The 24,236-nt window shown below is 47.8% G+C and overlaps 1 protein-coding gene across 1 annotated transcript; it reads left to right on the plus strand.

Moving 5' to 3' along the window:
* The first annotated feature begins 3,670 nt into the window (after positions 1 to 3,670).
* Positions 3,671 to 22,219, plus strand: kcnd1 (potassium voltage-gated channel, Shal-related subfamily, member 1). The gene is made up of 9 exons (XM_086112757.1): positions 3,671 to 3,900; positions 5,992 to 6,633; positions 7,647 to 7,892; positions 8,718 to 9,430; positions 17,527 to 17,689; positions 17,961 to 18,044; positions 18,325 to 18,420; positions 20,144 to 20,394; positions 21,265 to 22,219. The coding sequence occupies exons 2-9, from the start codon at positions 6,478 to 6,480 to the stop codon at positions 21,470 to 21,472; spliced, it is 1,917 nt and encodes a 638-aa protein (XP_085968883.1). The 5' UTR covers positions 3,671 to 3,900; positions 5,992 to 6,477; the 3' UTR covers positions 21,473 to 22,219.
* The last annotated feature ends 2,017 nt before the right edge of the window (positions 22,220 to 24,236 follow it).

Raw genomic sequence — 24,236 nt, forward strand, 5'->3', positions numbered from 1 at the left:
TATTAGGAAAGGGCGCTCACGTTTCCACAGTGACGGCGAACACATCAGCGCCCGTTTCATCTTCTTGTGCTCCGAATAAACACACTTTGGCATTGAACAGAAAAGAGGACGCGAATGCATCACAACGTGGACATCTTCACGCACGCACGCGCGCACAAACAACCAGATACACGCACACACACAGCCGAGGAGCATTGATCGGACTGTAATGAGAGCCTTTACGTTTGTTTTTAGCATGAGTGGGAGAGGGAGAAGTGGCACTGCGGCACGTGAGCGTGTCTGCCCGTGTGTGTGTGTGTGTGTGTGTGTTGGTGACTGTAATTGAAGAAGTGCTGGTGCGATCACATGACGGCGCCCACGCCACGCTACTTTCCTGTCCCGCAGGTTGTTCCCCCCTCTCGCGGCAGTAGGTGCTCACTGTTTGATGGTTAGTAGATGGCCCCACTACACTACTATTGACTCTGCTGCGTTCGTGAACCACTACACTAACAGTGAATCTATTGCAGGTGAGTGAAGCACTACACGAGCAATACTGTACTGATGCAAGTGAACTACGACACAATCACTGACTCAACCACAGTCAATTGTACTCCTGCGATAGTAGTGGACCGACATCAACATTAGTGTCTGGACCACTATAGTAGTAGTAGTTCAATCAAGTGAACCGCTATACTAACAGTACTGACACCATGGAAGCAGACCACTACACTAGTAGGTACATGATTCCATTCAGGTGAACAACACGAACAGTGCTGGACTGTATGCAAGTGAAACCACGACACCACCAGTGGGTCAACTGTAGTCATGTATGTGAACTACTGCAATAGCAGTGAGTCACTTGCAGTCAAGTGAACGAAAGTGCATATCAAATTGGTAATCGGTACCTAAGAAGTAGCTCTCAGCTTCAAACACTAACAGTACTGACGGCATGCAAGAGAACCAGTGCAGTGGCACTTTCTCAACCGCAGTTAAGTGAACTACTGCACTAGTAGTGACTGTTGCAGTCAACCACTACACTAGCAAAACTGGACTAATGCAACTTGCAGTCAAGTGAACTACTGCACTAGTAGTGAGTGTTGCAGTAAACCACCACACTAGCAAAACTGGACTAATGCAACTTGCAGTCTAGTGAACTACTGCACTAATCATGACCGTTGCAGTCAACCACTACACTAGCAAAACTGGACTAATGCAACTTGCAGTCAAGTGAACTACTGCACTAGTAGTGACTGTTGCAGTCAAACACTACACTAGCAAAACTGGACTGATCCAACTTGCAGTCAAGTGAACCATTTCACGAACAGTACTGAACTGCATGCAAGTGGACCACAGCAACAATCAGTAATAGACTATGGGCAGACGAACCGCTAAACTACCAGTGACATGTTTGCAAAGAACCACTGCAGTAGCAGTGACTCTACTTGTCAAGTGAACCACTACACTTGCAGTAGTAGACAACAAAACATATAATGCAGTCATACAGACAGACGAAGAGTCACCAGTCGTCTCGACGACTCAATAAAAAAATATATTAGTCCTTTTATGCTGAGAATAAAGAATATATGTATTGTGATAGTGTCTGTCTACATTTGTGTTCAGATATCTGTCGTTTATCACACATTGGCTATAGATGCTAACCATTGACATGTACAATAGGTGGCGTGACGTGTTAGCGTTAAGCAAGGGCATTTCTTAGACATGTCGTCCGGCTGTTTTAAATGCACCCATCATATTTTTGTTTTCGATTTAGTCCGACAGTTTAGTTGGACTCACGTAGACCCCGATTGCCTCGAATATTGAAGGCCGAATGTGTCTTAAAAATTGTGAGCAACAAGTAACAAGAACAGCACTATATTACATTTTACAGTGCAATAATAGTAATATCCTAATAAATATATACTTGAATGACACGAGGATGCTTCAAGCGCTTGCGGTTGATTTCCCGGCGCGATTCCTCCCGGTCGTCCCGATGCATTATTTATGAGTCGGACTCGGACTCAGCTGACGATCGATGCGACCTTCATGCGCTTCGCCCTCCGCTCAGTCACGACCAATTAAGACATTTGCTCAATTACTGCTGCTCAAATGGACTTTTATGATTATTTCTACTTATCTTGTTTCGAGCCAAAGGGGACGGATGAATCGGCGACGACAAAGACTTGCAGTGGGTCTAAACTGTTAGGTTTGGACCCAAGCTGGACCTAAATTTAGACTCGGCCTGGCCTCGACTTTGGTAGGCCTCGGCCGTCGACGTTCGAAAGTGTTCTCATCATTGTGGTGGCAGTGGTGGCCTTCCTCTCCTCTGCCTGCCGCTGTCTGTGCATCCTCCAGGGGGGAAAAAACTCATAAAAGGTGGCGACGTCCGCCTTAATGCAAACATGGCCTTTTATTATTTTTTATTCTTTTATGATTTACTTTTTCCCTGTTACATTTATTACAGTGGTTCTCTTCAGCACAGGCTAGCCTGGCTCATCCTATACGATCTCGTCTCGAGCGAGCCACTTTGAATCTGTACAAATCGCCTTGTTTTTCCGGGTCCGCGTGTCGTCGCCTCGGTTTGAGTCTTGCCGGTTCATTGCGACTCAATAGGAATCAGCCTGAGTCTTTAAGAATCAGTGTGAGTCTTGAAGAGTCGGTTTAAGTCTATACAAGTCAGTATGCGTGAGTTTGAGTCTTCAAGAGTCTGTTTCAGTCCACACAAGCGAATGGGAGTCTATCTGATATTGAGTTTTTAGAATCCAGTGTGACTCTGTAGGAGTCAGTGAGTTTTCAAGTCTGTTGCAGTCCATACGAGTCAGCGGGAGTTGATGCGAGTCGGTTTGACTCTTGATGAGTCGATGCGAGTCGGTTTGACTCTTGATGAGTCAGTGGAGTCTCTTAACAGCGCATTTGAGTCAACACAAGTCATTGGGTATGAGTAAATGCGAGTAAGTATGTGTCAGTATGAGTCCATAGGAGTCTTTCAAGAGTCCATGTGAGTCGATACGACTCATCCTTGATGTTTCAGTGTGAACCCGAAATTCGCTTTTTAGTCTATACAAGTCTAGACGATTTAGTTTTGATTCTTGACAATTCGGTGTCTTGAAGAGTCAAGTTTCTTGAGGGCATCCGTCGACGAGACCATGTGGCCCCCCCTGGCACACTGCCCCCCTAGTGGACACGTGGCATAGTGCTGAGGTGGTAACTTTTAAGCCATGAAATTTTGATGATGGCCGGTGCGATGTCGGCAAAACGACAGCTGACCAGCGCACCCTGGCATTCATTATTGAGTGTGCGTGTGCAATTTTGCTCGAAGGTTTGATACCCCGGTAACCGTCTTGCTGTTTCGAGATGCAAGCCGTTGCGGCCTTAACGCGTGATGGCGCCGCGATGATGACGAGGGCAATAAAGTACATGGCAACGTGGCGGCCGCAATGTGATCATAGGTGATGACCAGCGCAGGTGCTTGCGTGTGTGTGTGTGTGTGTGTGTGTGTGTGTGTGTGTGTGTGTGTGAGTGTGCATGTATGTAGAGGAAAAGAGGAGGTGAGAAATGACACGAAATAGAAGAGAGAGAGAGAAGCAAGAGGGTCGAGCGAGCCGGTGGAGGTGGAGCCTCCATCTGTGTGTATCTTCTTGTGTATATACGTGGATGTGTGTGTGTGTGTGTGTGTGTGTGTGTGTGTGTGCGTACAGGGAAGAGAGCGAGAGAGGATGACAGCAGATGTGCTTGTTGCCGCCGCGGCAGAGCACAACAGCCCGACGACGAAAAAGAAGACTCGTCCGCCTTTTCTTCATCACTCCCCCTCCTCTTTCCATCCGGAAACTTCTTCTTCTTCTTCCTCATCATCATCATCCTCCTCCTCCTCGTCTTCCTCGTCTTCCTCCTCTTCCTGGTGGAAGGGCGTCAGAAGCAGCAGAGGTAAGTAGGATGAGATGTGCTCCACATTCACTGATGCGCCCAGAATAGATTGGGACAGAATAGAAGAGAAGTTGAGCAGAAGCCGCAAGCCGACGACGAACGGCAAACATCATCGAAGGGAAGGCAAGAGAAGAGAGAACACAACACGTGCACGTGTGTGACATAATCCAGTCGTATAAATTAGTGATGGACTTTGGTGTGTTTAATTTACGTTGGCGAGTGCGCACGCACGCACGCGCACATACGCGATTCATATGAATATTTGATGAACACTGACACACACTTGCCTCGGTAGTTTCCAGTCGGCTGAAAATGAACCTTTTGGGAAGCACCAAAAGTTCATCGAGTCCTAACATTTTGCTCTGGAGTCACTTTGGAGTCAAACTCCATCCAGGGCAGTGTGAATCTTTAAGATTCCGTTTCACTCTATTCGAGTCAGAGTCAGTCCATAGTGAAGTCATCGAATGCGAGTCCGCAGGAGTCAGTTTGCTTCCGTGTGTTTCAGTATAAGACGGCTTGAGTCCGTTCGGTCAGCGTACGACTCAGTGAATCAAAGTCCGATACGACACGGCGTGAGTCTTCGCCAGTCGGCGTGTGTCGCTGTGAGTCGAGGAGCGCGAGTCAATACGCGCATTCACAGGGGTCGCGTCGCTCGCCGTTGCAAGGTCGTGTCTGTGCGAGTCGGCAAGTGGACGTCCAAACGAGTCGGTGCGGGTCTGTCAAAGTCTGGTTTGAAGAGTCGGTGTGTGTCTTTAAGAATCCCTTCCTTCAAATTGCAAAGTGTGAGGCGAGCGAGTCGGTAACTCAGCGAGTGCGTGTCTATTTGGCTGTGAGCGGGTCTTTATCGGTCGGTATCGATCTCTGCAAGTTCGTTTGGACAAAGGTGATTCTTTTTGAGTCACTTTGAGTCAATACAAGTCAACCTGAGTCAATACAAGTCAGTGTGAGTCGATACGAGCCAGTTTTGACGAATCGTGAGAGCCTAAGAGTCTTTTTTTACCCTCTACGAGTCAGGGTCAGTCAGTACGAATCAGCCTGAGGCTTGATTCGTCAGCGTGACTCAGTACGAGTCCGTTTGAGTCTATTCAAGTCAGTTTTGAGTCTGCATGAGTCCACTCGGTGACTGGGTGTGAGTTTTTGAGGCTTTCTTTCCTCGGTTCTGTCTATGTGAGGTTGGAGAAGTCTTCCACGTGCTTCTCTCTCTCTCTCTTCAGGCTTCAGTCTTGAACATGCTTGTGTTTTTTCTGCATGCTTTTGTCTTCGGGATGGCATGGACATGTTTCTGCATCGCACCTGTTTCAGGCTTCATGCTTCGGTCTCCTAACATGCTTCAGTTTCGCTCTTCTGTAGGTTTTTGTCTTTATGTTTCTGGGTTTTTTTTTTCATGTCTTCATGCTCCTGAGTGCATATTTCCGTCTTGTACATGCTTGTCAACATGCGTCTGCTTCTGTCGACACGCTTCAGTCGACAGGCTTGTGTCTTCATGCTACGGTCTTACACATGCTTACGTTGTATACATGCTATTTTTTTTTCTTCTTGCTCCCATGCACATGTTTCCGTCTTGTACATTTCTGTCTACGGGTTTCGGTCTTCAACATCCTTTGATCTTTTACTTCTGTGTCTGGTTTCATGAGTAGTCTTTGACATGCTTCAGCCTTTGTGGTACTGTTGGCCTCAGGTTAGAGTTTCAAGCCTCTCTCCTCAACACACACACACACACACACACACACACACACACACACACACACACACACACACACACACACACACACACACACACACACACACACACACGCGGCGCACAAGTCAAAAGTGTGTTCATGAATTATGAATCAAACTTTCAGCCTGACTGGACTGTTCTGACTAGCTGCTCTCAACGTGCATGCACACACACACACACACATGCTCTCTCTCTCTCTCTCTCACACACACGCACACACACACACACACTCAGCCACACACACAGAGTCAGTAATCAGATTACTGTAGATTTTTTGAGAGCCTTCCTCCTGAGGCCTCCATCCTTTTCTCCCCATGTCTCTGCTCCTTCTCACTTTGTCCCTATTTTTTTTTCCCCCCTCCGTCTGACAGAACGACCAAACATGGACGCCGACCCGCCGCCGCTCAGCCAATGAGAGCAGGGAGCAGCAACAGGAAGTTAGGACCAACGAGGACGAGGGCGGCGGCGACGACGTGGAGCTGCAGATGAAGCCGAGAAACACTTAGAGGAGGAGGAGGAGATTGTGTCGAGCTTGCAACTTCACCAGCATCATCACAATTTAATACGACTGCGGTGTCGCAACACGCCCACGCAAACACACACTTTTATTTGGATCCGAACGGCAGGTCAATTGTTGTTTTTCGTCACCCCCCCCCCCCCCCCCCCCGAGTGTCATCTGCACCTCCTGCAATTTTTTTTTGAATGACGTGACGCCCAGCGGCGACTGGTCCCCCCCCCCCCCCCTGTCCCTATGCCCCTCCCCCTCATCAATATGATTAGCCCCCGCCTTACCAGGAAGTCAGGGCCGGGTCAGTGACGTGCCCCACAGCCCCAAGTCTGATTGGGTTTGATGCAAGATGGCGGCCGGCGTGGCAACATGGCTGCCATTCGCGCGGGCGGCGGCCGTGGGCTGGCTGCCGCTGGCCAAGAAGACCATGCCCAAACCCCCTGTGGACAACTCATCCAGATCAGACGAAATTCTCTATGTCAATGTCAGCGGGGTCCGCTTTCAGGTAAGGGGCTCCAAAGAGGTTGCAACCCTAAAAGTAACTCTCGCCAAGTCAACAAAAAAAAAATCTTTACGATAATATTCTATGTGCTCCCACTCGTCTAAACGAGTCTAACATATTCCGATGAATATTGCGTTTGTGGAATATGAATTGCATAGCAAAATGCAACCGTTTCTATCTATCTCAGAGGGGGGGGGGGGGGGGGCGGCCATTTTGCCTTGGTGCGGTCGACTGAAAACATCACAGTTGCTCAGGGCTCAGGTAACGACCGATCACGGGTCACCTCTGTTTGGTCACGTGACGCTCACGAGATGAGCTCTGAGCAACTTGAGCAAGTGGCAAAATGCCCGCCCCCTGAGATCGATAAAAATGGGTGGATTTGGCTGCTGGATTCACATTCCACAAACGTAATATTCATCAGAATATTGTCTTCAGACGAGTGGGGCCGCAAAGAACGTATTGTAAAGTAAATATTGGACGTGACTTCCCTTTTAAATCTGAAACGGACCTCATAATCCCAAACCCAACCCTAACCTATGCCTAATGGGTCTGTATCACTTTTTATTTATTAACTCATTCAGTACTAGCCAATTATGGACCAAGTCTAAAAAGACGTTTAAAAACGTCTTTGGGAGTGAATGAGTTAAGAGGCCTAATCTAACAGCCTAGTCAAACTGCTAACATTTATTTGAGGTCAATCAGAGGCAAATGGTGACAGGTGGGTGCTGGTTAATTCTGAACACAGCCACATCTCAATTATAAACGTGCACACTTGTGCTAAATATACGTGTACAGGTCAGGTCTATCTATCTATCTAGCTAGCTAGCTAGCTAGCTGGCTGGCTGGCCGGCTGGTGAGCTAGCTAGCTAACGCTAATCTTAACACTCAACCACCTCCACAACGTCTTCCACTAAAACCTGCCCTCTGCAACCCGAAAGCCAAACCACATCCTCACCACTCACTTGTGAACGGAACATACTTGTTTGTTTGTCTGTCTGTTTGCTTTGTTTGCTTAGACATGGAAGAATACACTGGACCGCTATCCCGACACGCTGCTAGGCTCTTCGGAAAAAGAGTTCTTCTACAACGACGATACTCAGGAGTACTTCTTCGACAGGGACCCCGAAATGTTCCGCCACATTCTCAATTTCTACCGCACCGGGAAGCTGCATTACCCACGACACGAATGCATCCAAGCCTTCGATGAGGAGTTGGCCTTCTACGGAATCGTGCCCGAAATCATCGGTGACTGTTGCATGGAGGTAAGCAAAACCCCTCATTTCCTCCTTGGAAGTTTCAGGTCTGAGAACCGCTGGGCTAAAGCGGTGCCGTCTTGTGGCATTTTGATGCCGCGGAACTGTGTTGAAGTGAGTTGAGGCACTTTATTTCAATACCATTTGTGCTTTGGAACCATCTTGTGGCATCTCGATGCCAAGGAACTATGTTGAAGTGAGGCAGGGAGCTTCATTTTAAACAAAAGTAATGATTTACCGCCACTTTGCGTCATCCCATTTTTACCCTTGGCTTTTGACTCAGCACGAGACTTGATTTTCAGTTTGACTGTTTTTGAGCTTTCTACTGTCTTTGTTCTTGATTTATTGTTTTATTGTTTGTTGTTGTATGAATTCTTTTTGCTCCACGTATACAGCGGTGGTTGTTTTAAAGTGCTCTATAAAGTTGAGTTGAGCTGAGAATCTTGGTGCCATCGAACTATGACGAAATGAAGCACGTCATTGAGACAAAAAGAGTACTTTGCCACCATCTTCTGGCATCTTGAGGCAAGAAACTGAAGTGAGTTGAAGGGGCTACCTGTGGACAAAAATCGTGTTTTGACACCATGTTTTGACAACGTGGCTTCTGGGTGCCAAGGTACTATGTATATGTTGAAGTGAGTTGTGGCGCTTCATTTAGACAAACAGATTGGTTTTGCTGCCATCTTGTGGCCTCAGTTCTAAACCTGTTTATAAATGGCCTGAGTTACTTTCTTGCCGTTTGTGGCCCAGCTCGTCCCTGTCCACACTGTGGCGCGTACTAAGCTTACTGTATATACCCCCCCTACCCCCCCCCCCCCCTTCTCTGCTTCCAAGGAATATCGAGACCGGAAAAAAGAGAACCAGGAGCGTCTGGCCGAGGACACGGAAGCCAACGAAGCGATGGACGCTCCCCTGCCCCCGCACAGTACCCCCAGAGAGCGTCTGTGGCGAGCTTTCGAAAACCCGCACACGTCCACCATGGCGCTGGTCTTCTACTACGTGACGGGCTTCTTCATCGCCGTGTCGGTCATCGCCAACGTGGTGGAGACGGTCCCCTGCCGGCCCCCCAAGGGCAGTGTCAAGGACCTCCCGTGCGGCGAGAAGTACCAGCTGGCCTTCTTCTGCATGGATACGGCGTGCGTGCTCATCTTCACCTTCGAGTACCTGATGCGTCTGTTCGCCGCTCCCAGTCGCTGCAAGTTCATGCGCTCGGTCATGTCGGTCATCGACGTGGTGGCCATCATGCCCTACTACATCGGCCTGGTCATGCCCGAGAACGAGGACGTGAGCGGGGCCTTTGTCACGCTGAGGGTCTTCCGCGTCTTCCGGATCTTCAAGTTCTCGCGTCACTCCCAAGGTCTGAGGATTCTGGGCTACACGCTCAAGAGCTGCGCCTCGGAGCTGGGCTTCCTGCTTTTTTCTCTCACCATGGCCATCATCATCTTCGCCACCGTCATGTTCTACGCGGAGAAGGGGACCAAGGGCTCCACCTTCACCTCCATCCCAGCCTCTTTCTGGTACACCATCGTCACCATGACGACACTGGGGTGAGTCGCCCCTCCGTGCCCCCCCCCCACCCCTCTCTCCCATTCCTCGTTTGCTTGCGTGTCGCCATAGCGACCGCGCACGCGTTTGTGTGTCCCGCTGAGCGCGCCGCCCACGCCGCGCTGCTCAAGCGTGGCGACCAATCCGCATCCCGCCGCCGCCCACACGTTGTACGGTATGGTCACGGTGTCTTAACCAATGTGTGTCGTCGCAGATGGGCAAACGCACACTTTCAGCCTTCCAGTAGTAGTGAGTCACAGCAGGCAGCTAGCTATGGGCCGCAGAGAGTCACGGCGTGTTGTCCTTTGTTGTTGGGGAATGTTGCCGCAAGTCACAGCCTGCGCTTGTCTTTGATTGCTGCGAGTCACAGCACATTGTCATCTGGAATAGTGAGTCAAAGTGTTGATGTGAGATAAGGGGCTACGTTAGTGGTCTATCGCGTGGCATCTCACTGCCAAAGAACTATGTTGATGGGAGTTGAATGCAACAGCATGTGCACTGGCGGCCCGATTTTCTTTTTTCGAGCGTTCGGTGTCAAAACGGACGCATCTCAATTTTGGTACCCGGGCAAGTCGAGTCGAGCATGTTTGGGACCATGTTACGCCTCACCGGGCGTTGCAGCACACGGCCATGCCCCCGATGCGGCTGATAATTTGGTAACACTCGCATTGGCATGACTTAGATTTGTTCTTGGTTATACTGTTCGGTGCTGTCTACCGTCTTTGTTAGCGATTTGTTTTACTGTTTATTGTATATGTTAAATTGCTCCATGTACAACACTTTGTATGCAGCGATGGCTGTTCGAAAGTGCTCTATAAATACAATTGAATTGAATTGAACTGAAAAATCTCCTTTTTCGTGCTGGGGCAAGTGTAATTTAGCGAGTTGCTATGCCAATCGGTACATCTTGCAATTTGGCAACAAAAACGAGGCTACATTTGAGACTACCTAATTAGGAAGTCTGCTGTGTGACGCAGGTGGTGAGGTGTGATTTTGGTGTATTTGATCAAGGCGCAGGCAGTGCGTGGTGGATGCCATCTTTTTCATGACGACAATGTGGGATAATGACAATTTCTGTGAAATCAATTCAGGAAACGAATTTTAATCATTTTAATAGCGCTGCCTTGACTGTGTGGTGGTGGTGGTGAGGAGGGGGAGGACTACATGGTCTCAAGAGTGCAATTTCGGAGGTTTCCAATTGTCCATGTCACATGCGCAGTCGGCTGCCTCATCCGCAAAGGGGAGATCTTGCACTAGCTGCCAATGTCATGCACTCAATGCGATTATTTCCGTTTCTGCAATGTCAAACATGCCCTGGCGTCCAATTGTCCTGATTTGAATGCAAATGAGAGCTGTTACTACGAAGAGGTTACATTCCGTCCCACAACGGCGCAAACCTCCCCTTTATGACCAATTCTACCTGCGCAAAGTCGAGCAAAATACCAAAAGAAGAAACCGTGGCACACAATTGGATTGCGCTTTAGGGCTCAAATTGCGCTCGGAAATAAAAAGAGAGCCCTGGCTGTCTCATAGTGGAAAGATTCTGGGTTCAGCTTCCCGGATGCAGCTCAGAGCAGCTGTTGTACTGAATCACAGAAGCTTCTTCTTCGCCGAGTCTTGTTTTTTTTCTCGCTGCTCTTTGTTTGCTGACTTTGTTATCACAGGCACTCTGCATCGGCTCACTTTTTTTTTTTCTTCTCATCATCTCATCTTTTTATTGCTCTGCTCCCCTGGCCGCCACCACGGCGACGACGACCGTGACGGAGAACTTATAGTTGGCGGCTTCAGCGGTAACAAGAAAACTTTATCATGACCCGTATCCAATCACTCGGTTGATTTATTGATGAGTAAACAGACTATAGACAGCCGGAGAGGCAAGGCGGACAATTATATGTCATTATTCAAAATGAATATTCATTCACAGAAGACACTAATCATGTGAATGCTTTCTCACGATAATTATGAAGCAAATAAGTGTCAATCTGCAACAGTTCACGGGTTTTAGAACAGGCCTGCGGGCACCACATTGGTGACCCCTGAATTGGAGATACCAAGCCAGCGAGCCAGATGGATGATTGGACGGACGGACGGAGAAATAGATCGATAGATAGACAAATAGATGTGACATTTTATTCAAACTGTGCTCTAAAAATAACCGGGGGGAGCTGAATATAGATGCAGACTTTTATATCCACTTTCACTTTGTATTCATCATTTTTTTTTTTAATCTTGTACTGTCGTGTTCAGCCTCTCTGTGAGCCGTCACCTGACCATATTGGAGGGCTTTGTGTGTCCCAATGATTCGAGGATTTCCAAATTGCCTGGAGCTTTTATGCCACTGGCGAACACGTCCTACATGACGGACCAGACAAAGCGCGGCTCACAGACCATTTACGATGAGTTAGAGTCTTGGATCATGTTTTCATTTCCCCGTAGGTTGGGTCACCGGGACCCGCCTACGGAGCCAGGTAGGCCTCCATATACCGTATTGGCCCGAATATAAGACTGTTTTTTTTTTTTTGCATTGAAATAAGACTGAAAAAGTGTGGGTGGTCTTATATTCGGGGTCTAGACATTATACCCATTCACGACGCTAGATGCCAGATATCATTGAAGCGAATGCTGAACTTGGCTTCCAAGGCCAAAGTGAACCCCTGTCACGAAGACTAAAAATAAAAATAGGATGGATGGATGGATACCATATTGATGGATAAACTGACGCTGGTACGGTCCTGTCAGCGTGGCTGCATTGTGTAGCCTTGTGACAATGTTATCGAAACTAAGGTGTCATCATCTCATAGAGTAAGTGTGTGTGTGTAGCGATGAGTCCTCGTGTGTACAAGTGGGTTTTACTGTATTTTAGTGCGCGTGTTACTCTGTGCTCAAGTATAGTAGTTTGTGTAACTACGTGTATGTACTTGTGGGCAGCAGTGAGTATTACAGTGAAACTCCTCTACAACGAAACCTACATGGGCGAAAAATTCCCCCTAGTGTGAAAAAATGTTCATGGCTGAAAGCCAGTCCCACTTTTCTGCTCCCCCTACAACAATATATATTTCGTATAACGGAACAGGGGGACTCCCTGTTCCGTTATACGAAATATTTTTCTTTGCTCTTGCCTCGCAACGAGATTCACTACAAGGAAAACAAGCCTTCCGCAAAAGTCTAATCCAGCAGCTGAGCATGCCACTCCGACCTCTACTGCTTTGATCGGAAACGGCAAGAGCAACCACCACACTGGTAACGTTGCATTGCTAAAATAGCGACAAAACGGGCCTTTGCATACCAAGGAGTTAAGAAAAGCTTTAACGCTTGAAGACAAGATAAAGGTAATAAAAATGAAAGATGGAGGAAGCAAAATAAAAGACATTATGCAAGAAATTGATGTAAGTGAAAGTAAATGCTGATCGTAAATTTTGCAATTTCTTTCCCTTTTTATCTTTCTACGCTGGCTATATGAAGTGTCAAACAAGTGTATGCTCATACTTATGCACTATTGCAATAAAAATAAAAAGTACACATATGCGTTTTTTGAGTGTGTCCATGTTTACGTCTGAGATAAAATTCGCTACAGTGAAAAGTCCCCTGTTGTGATTTTTTTTGGCTGCAAATGTGATTTCGTTGTAGAGGAGTTTCACTGTACTGTGTGCTGGTGAGTGTTACAGTGGACCCGTATGTGATATTGAGCGTGCTCGTAAGTGTAGCTGTGAGCGTTACTGCGTCGGTTTGTGTGTAGCGGAAAGTAACGTCAACTCGGACTATACGCACTATTGTAAAAAAGACAAAGTAAGTTCCGGTGCATTCTATATCTGACCAGTACCGTGACTGCGAAGCATACTATATTAAAAAATAACAGGACAGTAATTTAATTTCATATCCTGTCGTATGTCTTTCCGTCAGGACATTTGACGAAACGTGCCAATAGAGACGGCGTAGTACAATCGAATCCTGCGAAGATGAAGTACATTCAAAACTAATGGCTAGAAAGAGAGTCACATTTTCAGCAGGTGGGGAGAAAACACGGAACCAGCATCCTCCCTCCTGCAACTTTCATCATCACATTAACAATTAAACATGGTTGCCTACGAGGAGGGGCGGGGGGGAGATCTCACAGAGGACAAAAGATGAGGAGGATGAAGAAGAACAGGACTCCATCGCTCTTTAAGACGCACTGGAACTGATCAACAAACCCTCGATACTGACATCTTTGTGACGGTGACCACGAAATGATGACACATTTACAACAACTCCTTCACCGTCAGGCGAGATGAGTGCCAAGAGAGTCAACTGTGACTCGCGAGGCAACTGCAACCATAGAGTCAACTGCTTGACGAGAGCCAAGACAGTCAACCACAGTCTGACCAGAGTCATCTAAAGGCCTTTTCACGCCGCACTTAGCAGCGCGCCATCGACGAACCCGCTCACTGTGCACATGGGCTGAGGGGGCGGGACCGCAGATGCAGTGAAGCTTGTGCCAGTTCTCTGCAGGAGGCTTTTAAACTGCTCCCTGCTCGGCCTGAAATAAGACCACCAAGCCGTCGTCTTGGTGCAACTGGAGCACACGAATGAGATGAAACTCTCCAAGTTCCCACTGGTCCATTAGTGTAGGATGCGCCCATAACTCGTTTTTCTGCGAGTCATCTCATCTTCCTCCTTTTTAAAATGAGAAAACACAGGGCTAACCTTTGGAACAATGACACATACGTACTTGCAGAGGGGCGGTCTATTCCTCATCGAAAGCGGAGGGAAAAGCCGGCCTGTTTACTCCCTGCTTCCACCGGGGTGCCATCATGTGTACGCACTGCAAGCGTATTGTGAAAAGGCCTTACGACATGAGACCTGAGAGCAGGGGTGGCCAACCCGCGGCTCGTGAGCCGCATGCGGCTCTTTGACTGGTTCGATGCGGCTCCCGGGCTTTCACGCGACAAGCGTCGAAAACACCTCAGCAGTGGCTCTGCCATTCAAACAAAGGCGCTAAATACACAGAACGCCCCACGTCTGCCTATCATCAATCCCGTTACTTGATTGACATGGAGGGCAACCAATAAGATGACTGAATCATCGCTCATGTGCAAACAATGGCACCAAGTGCTAAGCTAGTCAGTGAATTACCTCTTATTTTAAGGCAGGGGTGCCCAATACGTCGATCGCAATTGACCGGGAGCCAGCGGACTGGTCCCAAGTCGACCGCAAGGGGTGGGAGGAGGAAATGGGTGGGGAAAAAAAAAGATTTGTGTGTTTATGTCTTTAGCTTTCGTTCATGTTCGGGCCATTCCTACCGTTGCTCATCGTGGCGTGCGTGCAAATGTGCGCAACTGCATGATTGGGCATCTGCGTGCGTGCGTGCATGCGTGTGTGTGTGTGTGTGTGTGTGTGTGTGTGTGTGTGTGTGTGTGTGTGTGTGTGTGTGTGTGTGTGTGTGTGTGTGTGTGTGTGTGTGTGTGTGTGTGCTTGCACGTGTGCGATCGGGTTGATCGTGGGAAGTTGGTTGCTTCAAAAGTCAATCTTTGGGCAAAAAAATGTGTGTGTGTGTGTGTGTGTGTGTGTGTGCGTGCGTGTGCGTGTGTGTGTGTGTGTGCGTGTGCGTGTGTGTGTATCTGGATGAGCTGTAGCTGTTTGAAGCTCTTTTGAGGGAGTCCAGTCAGAAGACCATTACAATGATCATCTCTTGTGGATAAGTTACTCTTGGTCTGCTTGGATCACGCAGTCCTTGAGTCCGGATATGATTTTCAGTGGGGAAAAGGCTGTTTTAGTGATTTGGAGTGCTGAAAAGTCAGGTGTGAGCACCCCAAGATTTCCGATTTGGTCTTTGGTTTCGAAAGACAGTGACACCGGGTGTTTTCGAAGAGCAACCCTCTTTTCTGTATTTCCAAAAACAATTACCTCTGTTTTGTTTTGGCCTCCCTGAAGGAAATTATGTTTCATGTGTGAATTAGTTCTTGTGACACAATTCGTTGATCGAACTGCTGCCATTCGGGGACATCGATAAGGATGTGTGCCATCTGCATCACCACGACAGCCAATATTGGCGTTCCGAAGCAGTTGACCCAAAGATAACATACAAAGACTGAATTAAAGGGGTCCAAGGACTGACCCTTGAGGGACCCCACATGTCACAGCCATTAAATCAGATTCAAAACTTCCAGTGGTCACCAAGAAAGCCCTTTCCTCCAAGTAGGACCTGAACCATTTTAGGACTGTTCCATTCAATCCCACCCATGTTTCCAACCTCCTTCAACAGTATATTACGATCCATTGGTGAGCAGTCGGTTATTTGCTACAACTCGGTTTGAACAGATGTCACAAAAGCTTTGAAAAAGTCAAATGGTATGGAGTCGAGACAGCGAGCGGATGGTTTCAACTGCTGAGCCAAATTGAATCCGCGGTACCATGTTCTGTCATGGGAATTGAATTACCATTTACATAAGACCCTAAGAGTTTCAACAATAACAGGGAACCTGGAATCAATACGACATGAGAGCCAAAAAAGTCACCTATTACTCGGGAGTCATCTAAAAGGGAGCAGATATTGTCAAATACGAGCCAAAGGTCACTGCAATTCGAGAACCAAGGGAAGAAACCCTGACGAGAGAGTCAACGATCACATGAGTGCTCAAAGTTAAATGTGAAATGAGAGTCTGGAGAACCAACAACAAAATGAGAGCCGGAAGAGTCAGAGACGAAATGACAGCCTCGGGTCAAATACAAAACCAGAGTCGAGAGAGTCGACTTTGAAAGCAAGCTGGTTTGCCCGCCGGTTGAGGAGAAGCATGTGCGGCTAAAGTCGAACCGTGGCAGGGTTTTTCCGTTCTGGAACGGAATTTCCGATCTCTGAGAGTCAAATACAAAATGATAGCCGAGGGTCAAATATAGAATGAGAGCCTAGGGAGTCCACTTCAAGATGAGAGTCACCTTCGAAATGAGAGACGAGTAGAGCCAACTACGAAATGAGAGCCCACATTAGGGACAAATACCAAATAAGAACCGAAAGGGTCGGAAATGACATGAGAGCCCACAGAGTCAACTCCAAAATGAGAGTTTGGACGAGAGTCAAATACAAAACAAAAGCCTCAAGAGTCAATTACCACATGAGAGCCCTGAGAGTCAACTCGTGGATGAAATGAGAGAGCGACAACTGCATGACCATGAAAAAGCTTGAAAGTGGAACTCTGTGACTTTTTTTTTTTTGTCTCATCAGAGTGAAATGTAGCATAAATCAATTAGCATTGGCTGTCTGTGCCGAATCGTGATTGGCTGATAGGCATCAAGCCGAGCGCCTGGTTGGCTAGCTCGCCACTAATGGAGTATTTCTTTTCTTTTTTCTTTTTTTTTTTTTCCATTTATCAGGTTTGATCTGGAATCAGATTGTTTACTTTCAGGCCCATTAGAAGACTTTGCATCATTCCTTCCTTTTCTCCCAACCTTCTCTCCTTATGTCCTGATTTGCTTGTTTCCTTGCCTCCTTGCGGTGGAACAATTTTCTTTGCTTCCTAGGAGGTTGCCCGTCAGCTTCCTGTGTGTCGGTATGTCTGACAGTTGCCATGGCCACCATTCAATACTCCGACATCTTTTTTTTTTGGGGGGGGGGTCTCGTTGCCGCTCTTCTAGAACATTCCCTCCTCAGAGTTTCCCTCCGTGTTGAGTGCAGGATGACATAATCCCAGTAGAACCGGCCCTTCTGGCACCTCCCACTCTTGTAAAACCTTTATTTGTCCTGGCGTCTGACCACTCGTCACCCTCTGCTCTCCTTTGAAGGATGTGTGTGTATGTTTGTTTGTGTGTGTGTGTGTGTGTGCATGCGCATGTTTATGCTACATGTGGATGATATGTGACATGAGGGTGACATCAGGCGACCCGCGCATTAGGATGATGTGACAACGTGTCACATGAGAAGACATCAGGTGGCATGAAGATGACATCATGATGACATCATGTGACAAAAGGATGACATCTGGTCACAGGATGGCGTCAGGTGATATCGGGTAGTGAAGATGACGTGCCACCAGGGTGACATTACGTGACAGGGGGATGACGTCACGTGACATGACATTGCCGCCTTTGAAGTCACAGTTCCTCATGTCAACATTGCGGTCCGCAGTTACGGCGACATGGTTCCCAACACCATCGCCGGGAAGATTTTCGGCTCCATCTGCTCACTGAGTGGCGTGCTGGTCATCGCCCTCCCCGTGCCCGTCATCGTGTCCAACTTCAGTCGGATCTACCACCAGAACCAGCGCGCGGACAAGATGCGAGCGCAGCAGGTCAGGGCGGCGGAAAGCCATCTCGCCGTCGACGGCAAAATCGACGCGATCACATCGTGGTGTTCATGACACTCGAGAGAGTTTGACCCGCTTTTAAGCTCGCCCCTAAGACTGAACTCGCGACATGCTCTAATTTACTCCACTTAGCCAAACTACTTTGCGCACGACTTTATGTACACTGCACGCACGACACTACTTTCACCGCACTACTCCAACGACACGACACGCGACACTTGAACAGCACAACGTCAATAACAAATCTGTGTTTCAGAAAGTGCGTTTGGCTCGAATCCGCATGGCAAAGAAAGGAACCACGAATGCCTTCCTGCAGTACAAAGAAGACCGAGCCCTCGGGGTGAGACGCGTACGCACGCACGACGGACACAACGGAGACGTCGCATTCACCCAACGCACATCATTCGTGTTTGTGGGATGTCCCGTGAAAATTTGAATTTTGTTTTTAAGACGGAATGAAGCTTCAACCAACACCAAATGATCAAAACACCACATCGCATGTGCTGTATTTTGACAACCCCTGCCATTGCAGAACGTCACACTGCACACGTTCTGATTATATATTTGTGTGTGTGTGTGTGTGTGTGTGTGTGTGTGTGTGTGCGTGTGTGTGTCTGCAGGACCGGGACAGTGACAGCGGCGCTTTGTGCGTAAGGAACAAGTCGGCATTCGAACATCAACATCACCACCTTCTTCACTGTTTGGAGAAGACCACGGTCAGTAGAAAATGCTAAGCCATTCTCATTAGTTTGGTTTTGGTTTGGTTTGGTTTGTTTATTGAACATAAAACATATACAGTAATAATTTGACAGAAAATAAGGTAAATAAAATTGTAAAAAAAGTAAGAAATCAGTCTTCATTCAACACAGTTATCATGTTCAAGGGAGTAGGAAGAAGTAAAAAAACGTATCTAGTCCTACCACGTTATGTGTTTATATCTACTAAATCATTTTTATATCAATCAGAAAAGAAAGAAAGTAAGAAGAAAGAAGTCTCCATTAATTAAAGCTCATACTTTACCCTTTTAGCAACAATTAGCAACATTTTTGATGCTAATGAGATGATGATGATGATAATGGTGATAATAATATCCAATCATCCATCCATTTCCCGGGGGGATCGCGGGGGGCGCTGGAGCCTATCCCAGCCGTCTTCGGGCAGTAGTTGGGGGACACCCTGAACCGGTTGCCAGGCAATCGCAGGCAATCTGGAGTGTCCAATCAGCCCGACATGCATGTTTTTGGAATGTGGGAGGAAACCGGAGTACCCGGAGAAAACCCACACAGGCCCAGGGAGAACATGCAAACTCCACACAGGGAGGCCAGAGCTGGAAATGCACCCGGTACCTCTGCACTTTGAGCTCGACGCGCTAACCACTGGACCACTGGACTGCCCATGTGATAATAATAATAATAATAATAATAATAATAATAATAATAATGCGGCCCGGTAGTCCAGTGGTTAGCACGTCGGCTTTACAGTGCAGAGGTACCGGGTTCGATTCCAGCTCCGGCCTCCCTGTGTGGAGTTTGCATGTTCTCCCCGGGCCTGCGTGGGTTTTCTCCGGGTGCTCCGGTTTCCTCCCACATTCCAAAAACATGCATGTCGGGCTGATTGGACGCTCTAAACTGTCCCTAGGTGTGAGTGTGGGCGTGGATGGTTGTTCGTCTCTGTGTGCCCTGCGATTCGCTGGCAACTGATTCAGGGTGTACCCCGCCTACTGCCCGGAGATGGCTGGGATAGGCTCCAGCACCCCCCGCGACCCTAGTGAGGATCAAGCGGTTCGGAAAATGGATGGATGGATAATAATAATAAAAAATTAAAATCATAATCATCATCATCATAATTGGTGGCACGGTGATCGACTGGTTAGCACGTCTGCCTCACAGTGCAGAGGTGCAGGGTTCAATTCCGTCCTTCTTGTGTGCAGTTTGCATGTTCTGCCCACGCGTGTGTGGGTTTTCTTCGGGTACTCCGGTCCCCCCCCCCCCCACATTCCCAAAACATGCACGGTCGCTTGATTGAACCCGAGGTGTGATTGTGAGCGCAAATGGTCGTTTGCTTCTGTGCGCCCTGGAATAAGCTGGCAACCGGTTCAGGGTGTAGCCCGCCACTGCCCAAAGACGGCTGGGATAGGCCCCAGCTCGCCTGTGATCCTCGTGAGTCAGTGTGCTTCGAGTGTTATTCCACTTAGTACAACAGGACAAGAATCGAGCCAAGGAATGCTGCACCCCATGAGGAAGGGATCAGATGAGTAGTAAAGACGTTAGGATGGGACAGGAGCCGTGCAACAGCATAGAAGAAGTGATGTGACGGATAGCAAATAGCACAAGATGGCCTCGGACAGACCGGGAGTTGGAAGCCAGCCTAGGAACCGTCGCGTCAGCTGCGTGTGTTGAGAGTGCCTGATCATCCTGCGATTTCGCCCTCTCCCCACAGAACCACGAGTTCACGGACGAGCTCAACTACAGTGAGCTGTGCATCACCGAGTCGGCGGGCTTCCGGACCAGCCGCAGCACCTCCATGTCCAGTCAGCAGGGGGCGCCAAACCACTCGACGGGCTGCTGCCCCCGCCGCGTCCGAAGGCGAGCGGCCATGCGGCTGGCCAACTCCACCGTGTCCGTCAGCCGCGGCAGCGTGCAGGAGCTCGACACGCTGCACGGAAAGGGCCCGCCTGGACCGCCGCAGACGTAAACCCCGCAAAAACATCGACAAATAACATTGCCGCTCTTGTGGGAATGCTGAAGCACATTCGCGCGTCATTCTTGCACTCTGCAAAAAAAGTCACGACGCTAGTTTGACATTCTCCTCGGATTTTGGGGGAACTTTTTTCGAATGGCTCCGTCGCTGTCCTCAATGAGTCTCTCAATTCGGAAAATCTACTGCAAAAAATGTGGGGATTTGGGGAAGGGTGATTATAGTAACTTTGTAGTACGTCTTGTTTCAAGTGGGGATGGTTTGAATGGGTCGAAGATTGTGAATCAATGAAGGCATTTTAATGTGGGGAAAAAATGGGAATTTTAGATTCCAAATAGATTCCAAGATGTCCTTCACCAGTTTGAAGTATGAATGGCTTGCGTCAGCTGAGAATGGTGGAAGAACGGTAGAGGGGCTCCACGAGGAAGATTGCTGTTCATTTGGGGAATTTGTCATCATGTTGTGGGCATTCCGCACAAGTGTGATGTCATTTGAAGTCGACAGCAAGTGGCAAAATGGCCGCTGCCATCAGGTGGCTAAAGACGGGTGGATTTCCTTGCTGAATATTCATCACAATACCTTATGGATGCCAAATGTTCCCAAAATGCTGACATTTTTACAATAACATTTCCAAATGGAAAAATAAATATGTATATTGGACATATTTATCTAATCCTTCCACGGGTCTTGAGCAATTCAAGCAATTCCAACTTCAAACTGTTCAGGACATCCTGTAAACATGGCAACATTTCAACAATTCGCTCGTCTCCTTCACATCAGTGAAGCGTCAATTCTTCAGCATTTTTGACACAAATGTCATTTTTGGTGTCGTCGTCGCTGACGGGGAGCCGTATGTGTTTCAGTCGTTCCAGCCTAAACGCTCAAATCAACCTCAAGCTGAACTGCGGCGAGCAAGACTTCAGCGCCGCCATCATTAGCATCCCCACGCCGCCTGCCAACACGCCCGACGAGAGCCTGCCGCCCTCGCCCGCCGCCATCCCGGGCGGCATCTTGCGCAATACGCGCGCCACCGCCTACACCCCCGACGCCGTCAAGATTTCCTCCTTGTAACCTCTGCCAGGGCCCGACCCGTGCGCCCCGCATCCTCTTGCCTGATGCCCGTGCCTGCTCACGGTCAGCAGCTGGCCAAGGACGGTGGCTCGCAGACATAAAAAAAAAAACACGCACCGCGTCCTTCCGGCTTTATCCTCTGCTGATGATGAAAGTGGACATCCAAATATGCAAAGTGGGAAGGCATCGTCAATAATCAACAATAGGACGCAATGTTTGCGAGCGGCGCGTTTGACATAAACGGAACGAGACGACGAATGAAGCCAAAATCCCCGAGGTCAGCTTTCTTCCATCGTTACAACAAGGAGCTTCTGACAATGCTGATGTGATGACGTTGAAGAAAAGGAAGCCAACAAAAGCACGAGAATGAAGAAACATGTCACGTGTAGCAATTTGGTTCGGCTATTCGGTTCTTAGCAGCACAGTGGCCGCTCGGCCAGTACGTCTGCGTCACGGTTTTGGGGTTTGAATGTTGGCTGCGGCCTTCCTATGCATTTTGCATCACGTCGCTGCGCTCGCATGCATTTCCCCTCCCATTTTCTGAAAACATGCTCGCATGAAGACATTTTCCAAAGGTGTGACTATCAAAGGGAGCGCTTGTTTGTCTGTGTCCAGACAGACTGGGGGACCAGTCCACCGTTTGCCCCAATCCTGCCGCTTTTAGATATCACCTGATTCAAATGATCAGGCTCGTGATCAGGCTTCTGCAAAGCTGGCTAATGATCTGATCATTTGAATGAGCTGTGTTGGAGGGGGGGGGGGGGGGGGGGACATCTAAAACTGCTCTCGAGGACCGGTCTTGGGCAACCTGGGTCTACAAAGTAGGTGCCCTGAAATTGACTGGCGGTCAGGAAAAAACAAGACAATGGACTGGTCGCCAGTCGACGTCAGGAAACGTTACAGACAAACAATGCACTGTTCGCCAGCCAATCGCAGTCTTATCATTGATATTTTATCAAATTGATTGACATTTTTCAGACTGTCAATTCATAATCATTCAATTTTAAGTCACTTTATTTTGTTGTTTTTTTTTTTTGGTCGCGATGGAAGAAAACTGAAGCTAAACCCGACTGCCTGCTAGCTTAAATATTAGCGCTGCTTGTGCACGTGGCCACTTTGACATTCCTCAGTTTCCTTCTCGGCCACTCGGAAGCGATGCGTATGTGAGCGTTTGACCAAGCACAAATTGTAACATATTTTGTATCATAGACGTTTACCTGCACCTGTCAATCAATTCCGACCCCCAAAAATGGAGAAAAAAAAAAGGTCTCGACATTGCAACCCGGTCTGTGCATGAGCCTCGTAAGACTTCAAATTGAGCCAGCGTATTCCAAAAAAAAGAATCATATAATGAGGCAGAAATGCTCCTTTCTTATTTTGCATGACAACTTTCTTATGATTTTTGTTTTCAACCACCGAGACGTGGCATCATTCAGGAAAGATCCTGGCCCGGAATGCTGAGAGACGTCACTACTATGCATGGATACCGTTGTAGGTATTTGATCTCAACACACTCTTTGTTCACTGGACTTCTTCCGACAGGCACACCAATAAAAGGTGAACCGTGCTAATGTTAGTGCCATTGATGCTAATTTCAGAATACTTTATCATCAACATGATGACACAAACAAACTTTCTGTCAACTCACTACATTCTGTGCCATGATGTCTCTCACGATAAGTAGCAGGGCCATCTAAAATGCCCGCAGCTACAATGGCTAACGTTAGCGGTTATTGATGCTCTTTTTACACCCACACCATGCCAACAATAGGCTAACATCAGAATTATATTTATTGGCCAAGTACTTTGTGTGTAAAACACACAAGCAATATGTCTCAGGATGTTGTATGTTATGTAACAGGACCATTGTGCGATGGTGCCACCCAATGACAGCTGCGCAACAATGCGGAGAGTCAACATAACTGCAAATTTGCATCGGGCTTTGCTAATGCTAATTTGCTGCACGTCATTCAGCATGTATGCGGACCATCCAGTAACGGCTAACATAAGTGCAGATTTGTCCCTCACGCAGGAACGAGGCAAAGCATCCCGCTTGGACATGACAACACATCTGCATCTGTTTTCGCTTATGTTTGTGTCTCACTCAGGAAGAAGCTTGAGAGTCCAAGATGTTCACGATAACAAAGGCTAACCTTCGCGCAAATTTGCTTCAGTCTTTGATCATGCTAATTGACCAACAACAGCTAACCTTAGTGACGACCGATGCTAATTCCCGATAATCTTTGTGCCTACACAGGAAGTACTCGGGGGTCCAGGATATCCACGCCAACAACGGCGAGCTACCGAATTCTAATTTGAGCTAACATTAGCGTGACCATTTTGAGGGTGAGGGAGTTCAGTGAACAAATTAATCATGAATAAATGAACTATGATTAAAGCACAGACATGTATATTCATGACACCAATAAATGACATGAAAAAAACCGCTATGCCTCCCTTTTTAACTTATGTTTTATTTTTGATTATTTTTAACACACAATCAAAACTAAGAAAAAACACCTGTATTCAGGAACCTGCTACCATGATCTTCAAGAAATGTTGGCATCTTTCTGAGAAATGAGTGTATCAAATTATTTTAATAAATCAAAAGAGAAGTGAGGCGTTTTCATCGCACTTTCCGCATTTTATTTTTTTATTTTAAACAACCTATGAGAAGAGGCCAGACGCCGAGGCCGCGCCCCTTCTCTCAATCAAGCCACGCCCAGCACAGGTGAAGTCGCGCAATGCATTGTTGGAGAAGAGC

Source organism: Hippocampus guttulatus, chromosome 1 (genome assembly GCF_054856545.1).
Source record: "Hippocampus guttulatus isolate MCC_2025c chromosome 1, RoL_Hgut_1.0, whole genome shotgun sequence".
Classification (NCBI taxonomy): Eukaryota; Metazoa; Chordata; class Actinopteri; order Syngnathiformes; family Syngnathidae; genus Hippocampus; species Hippocampus guttulatus.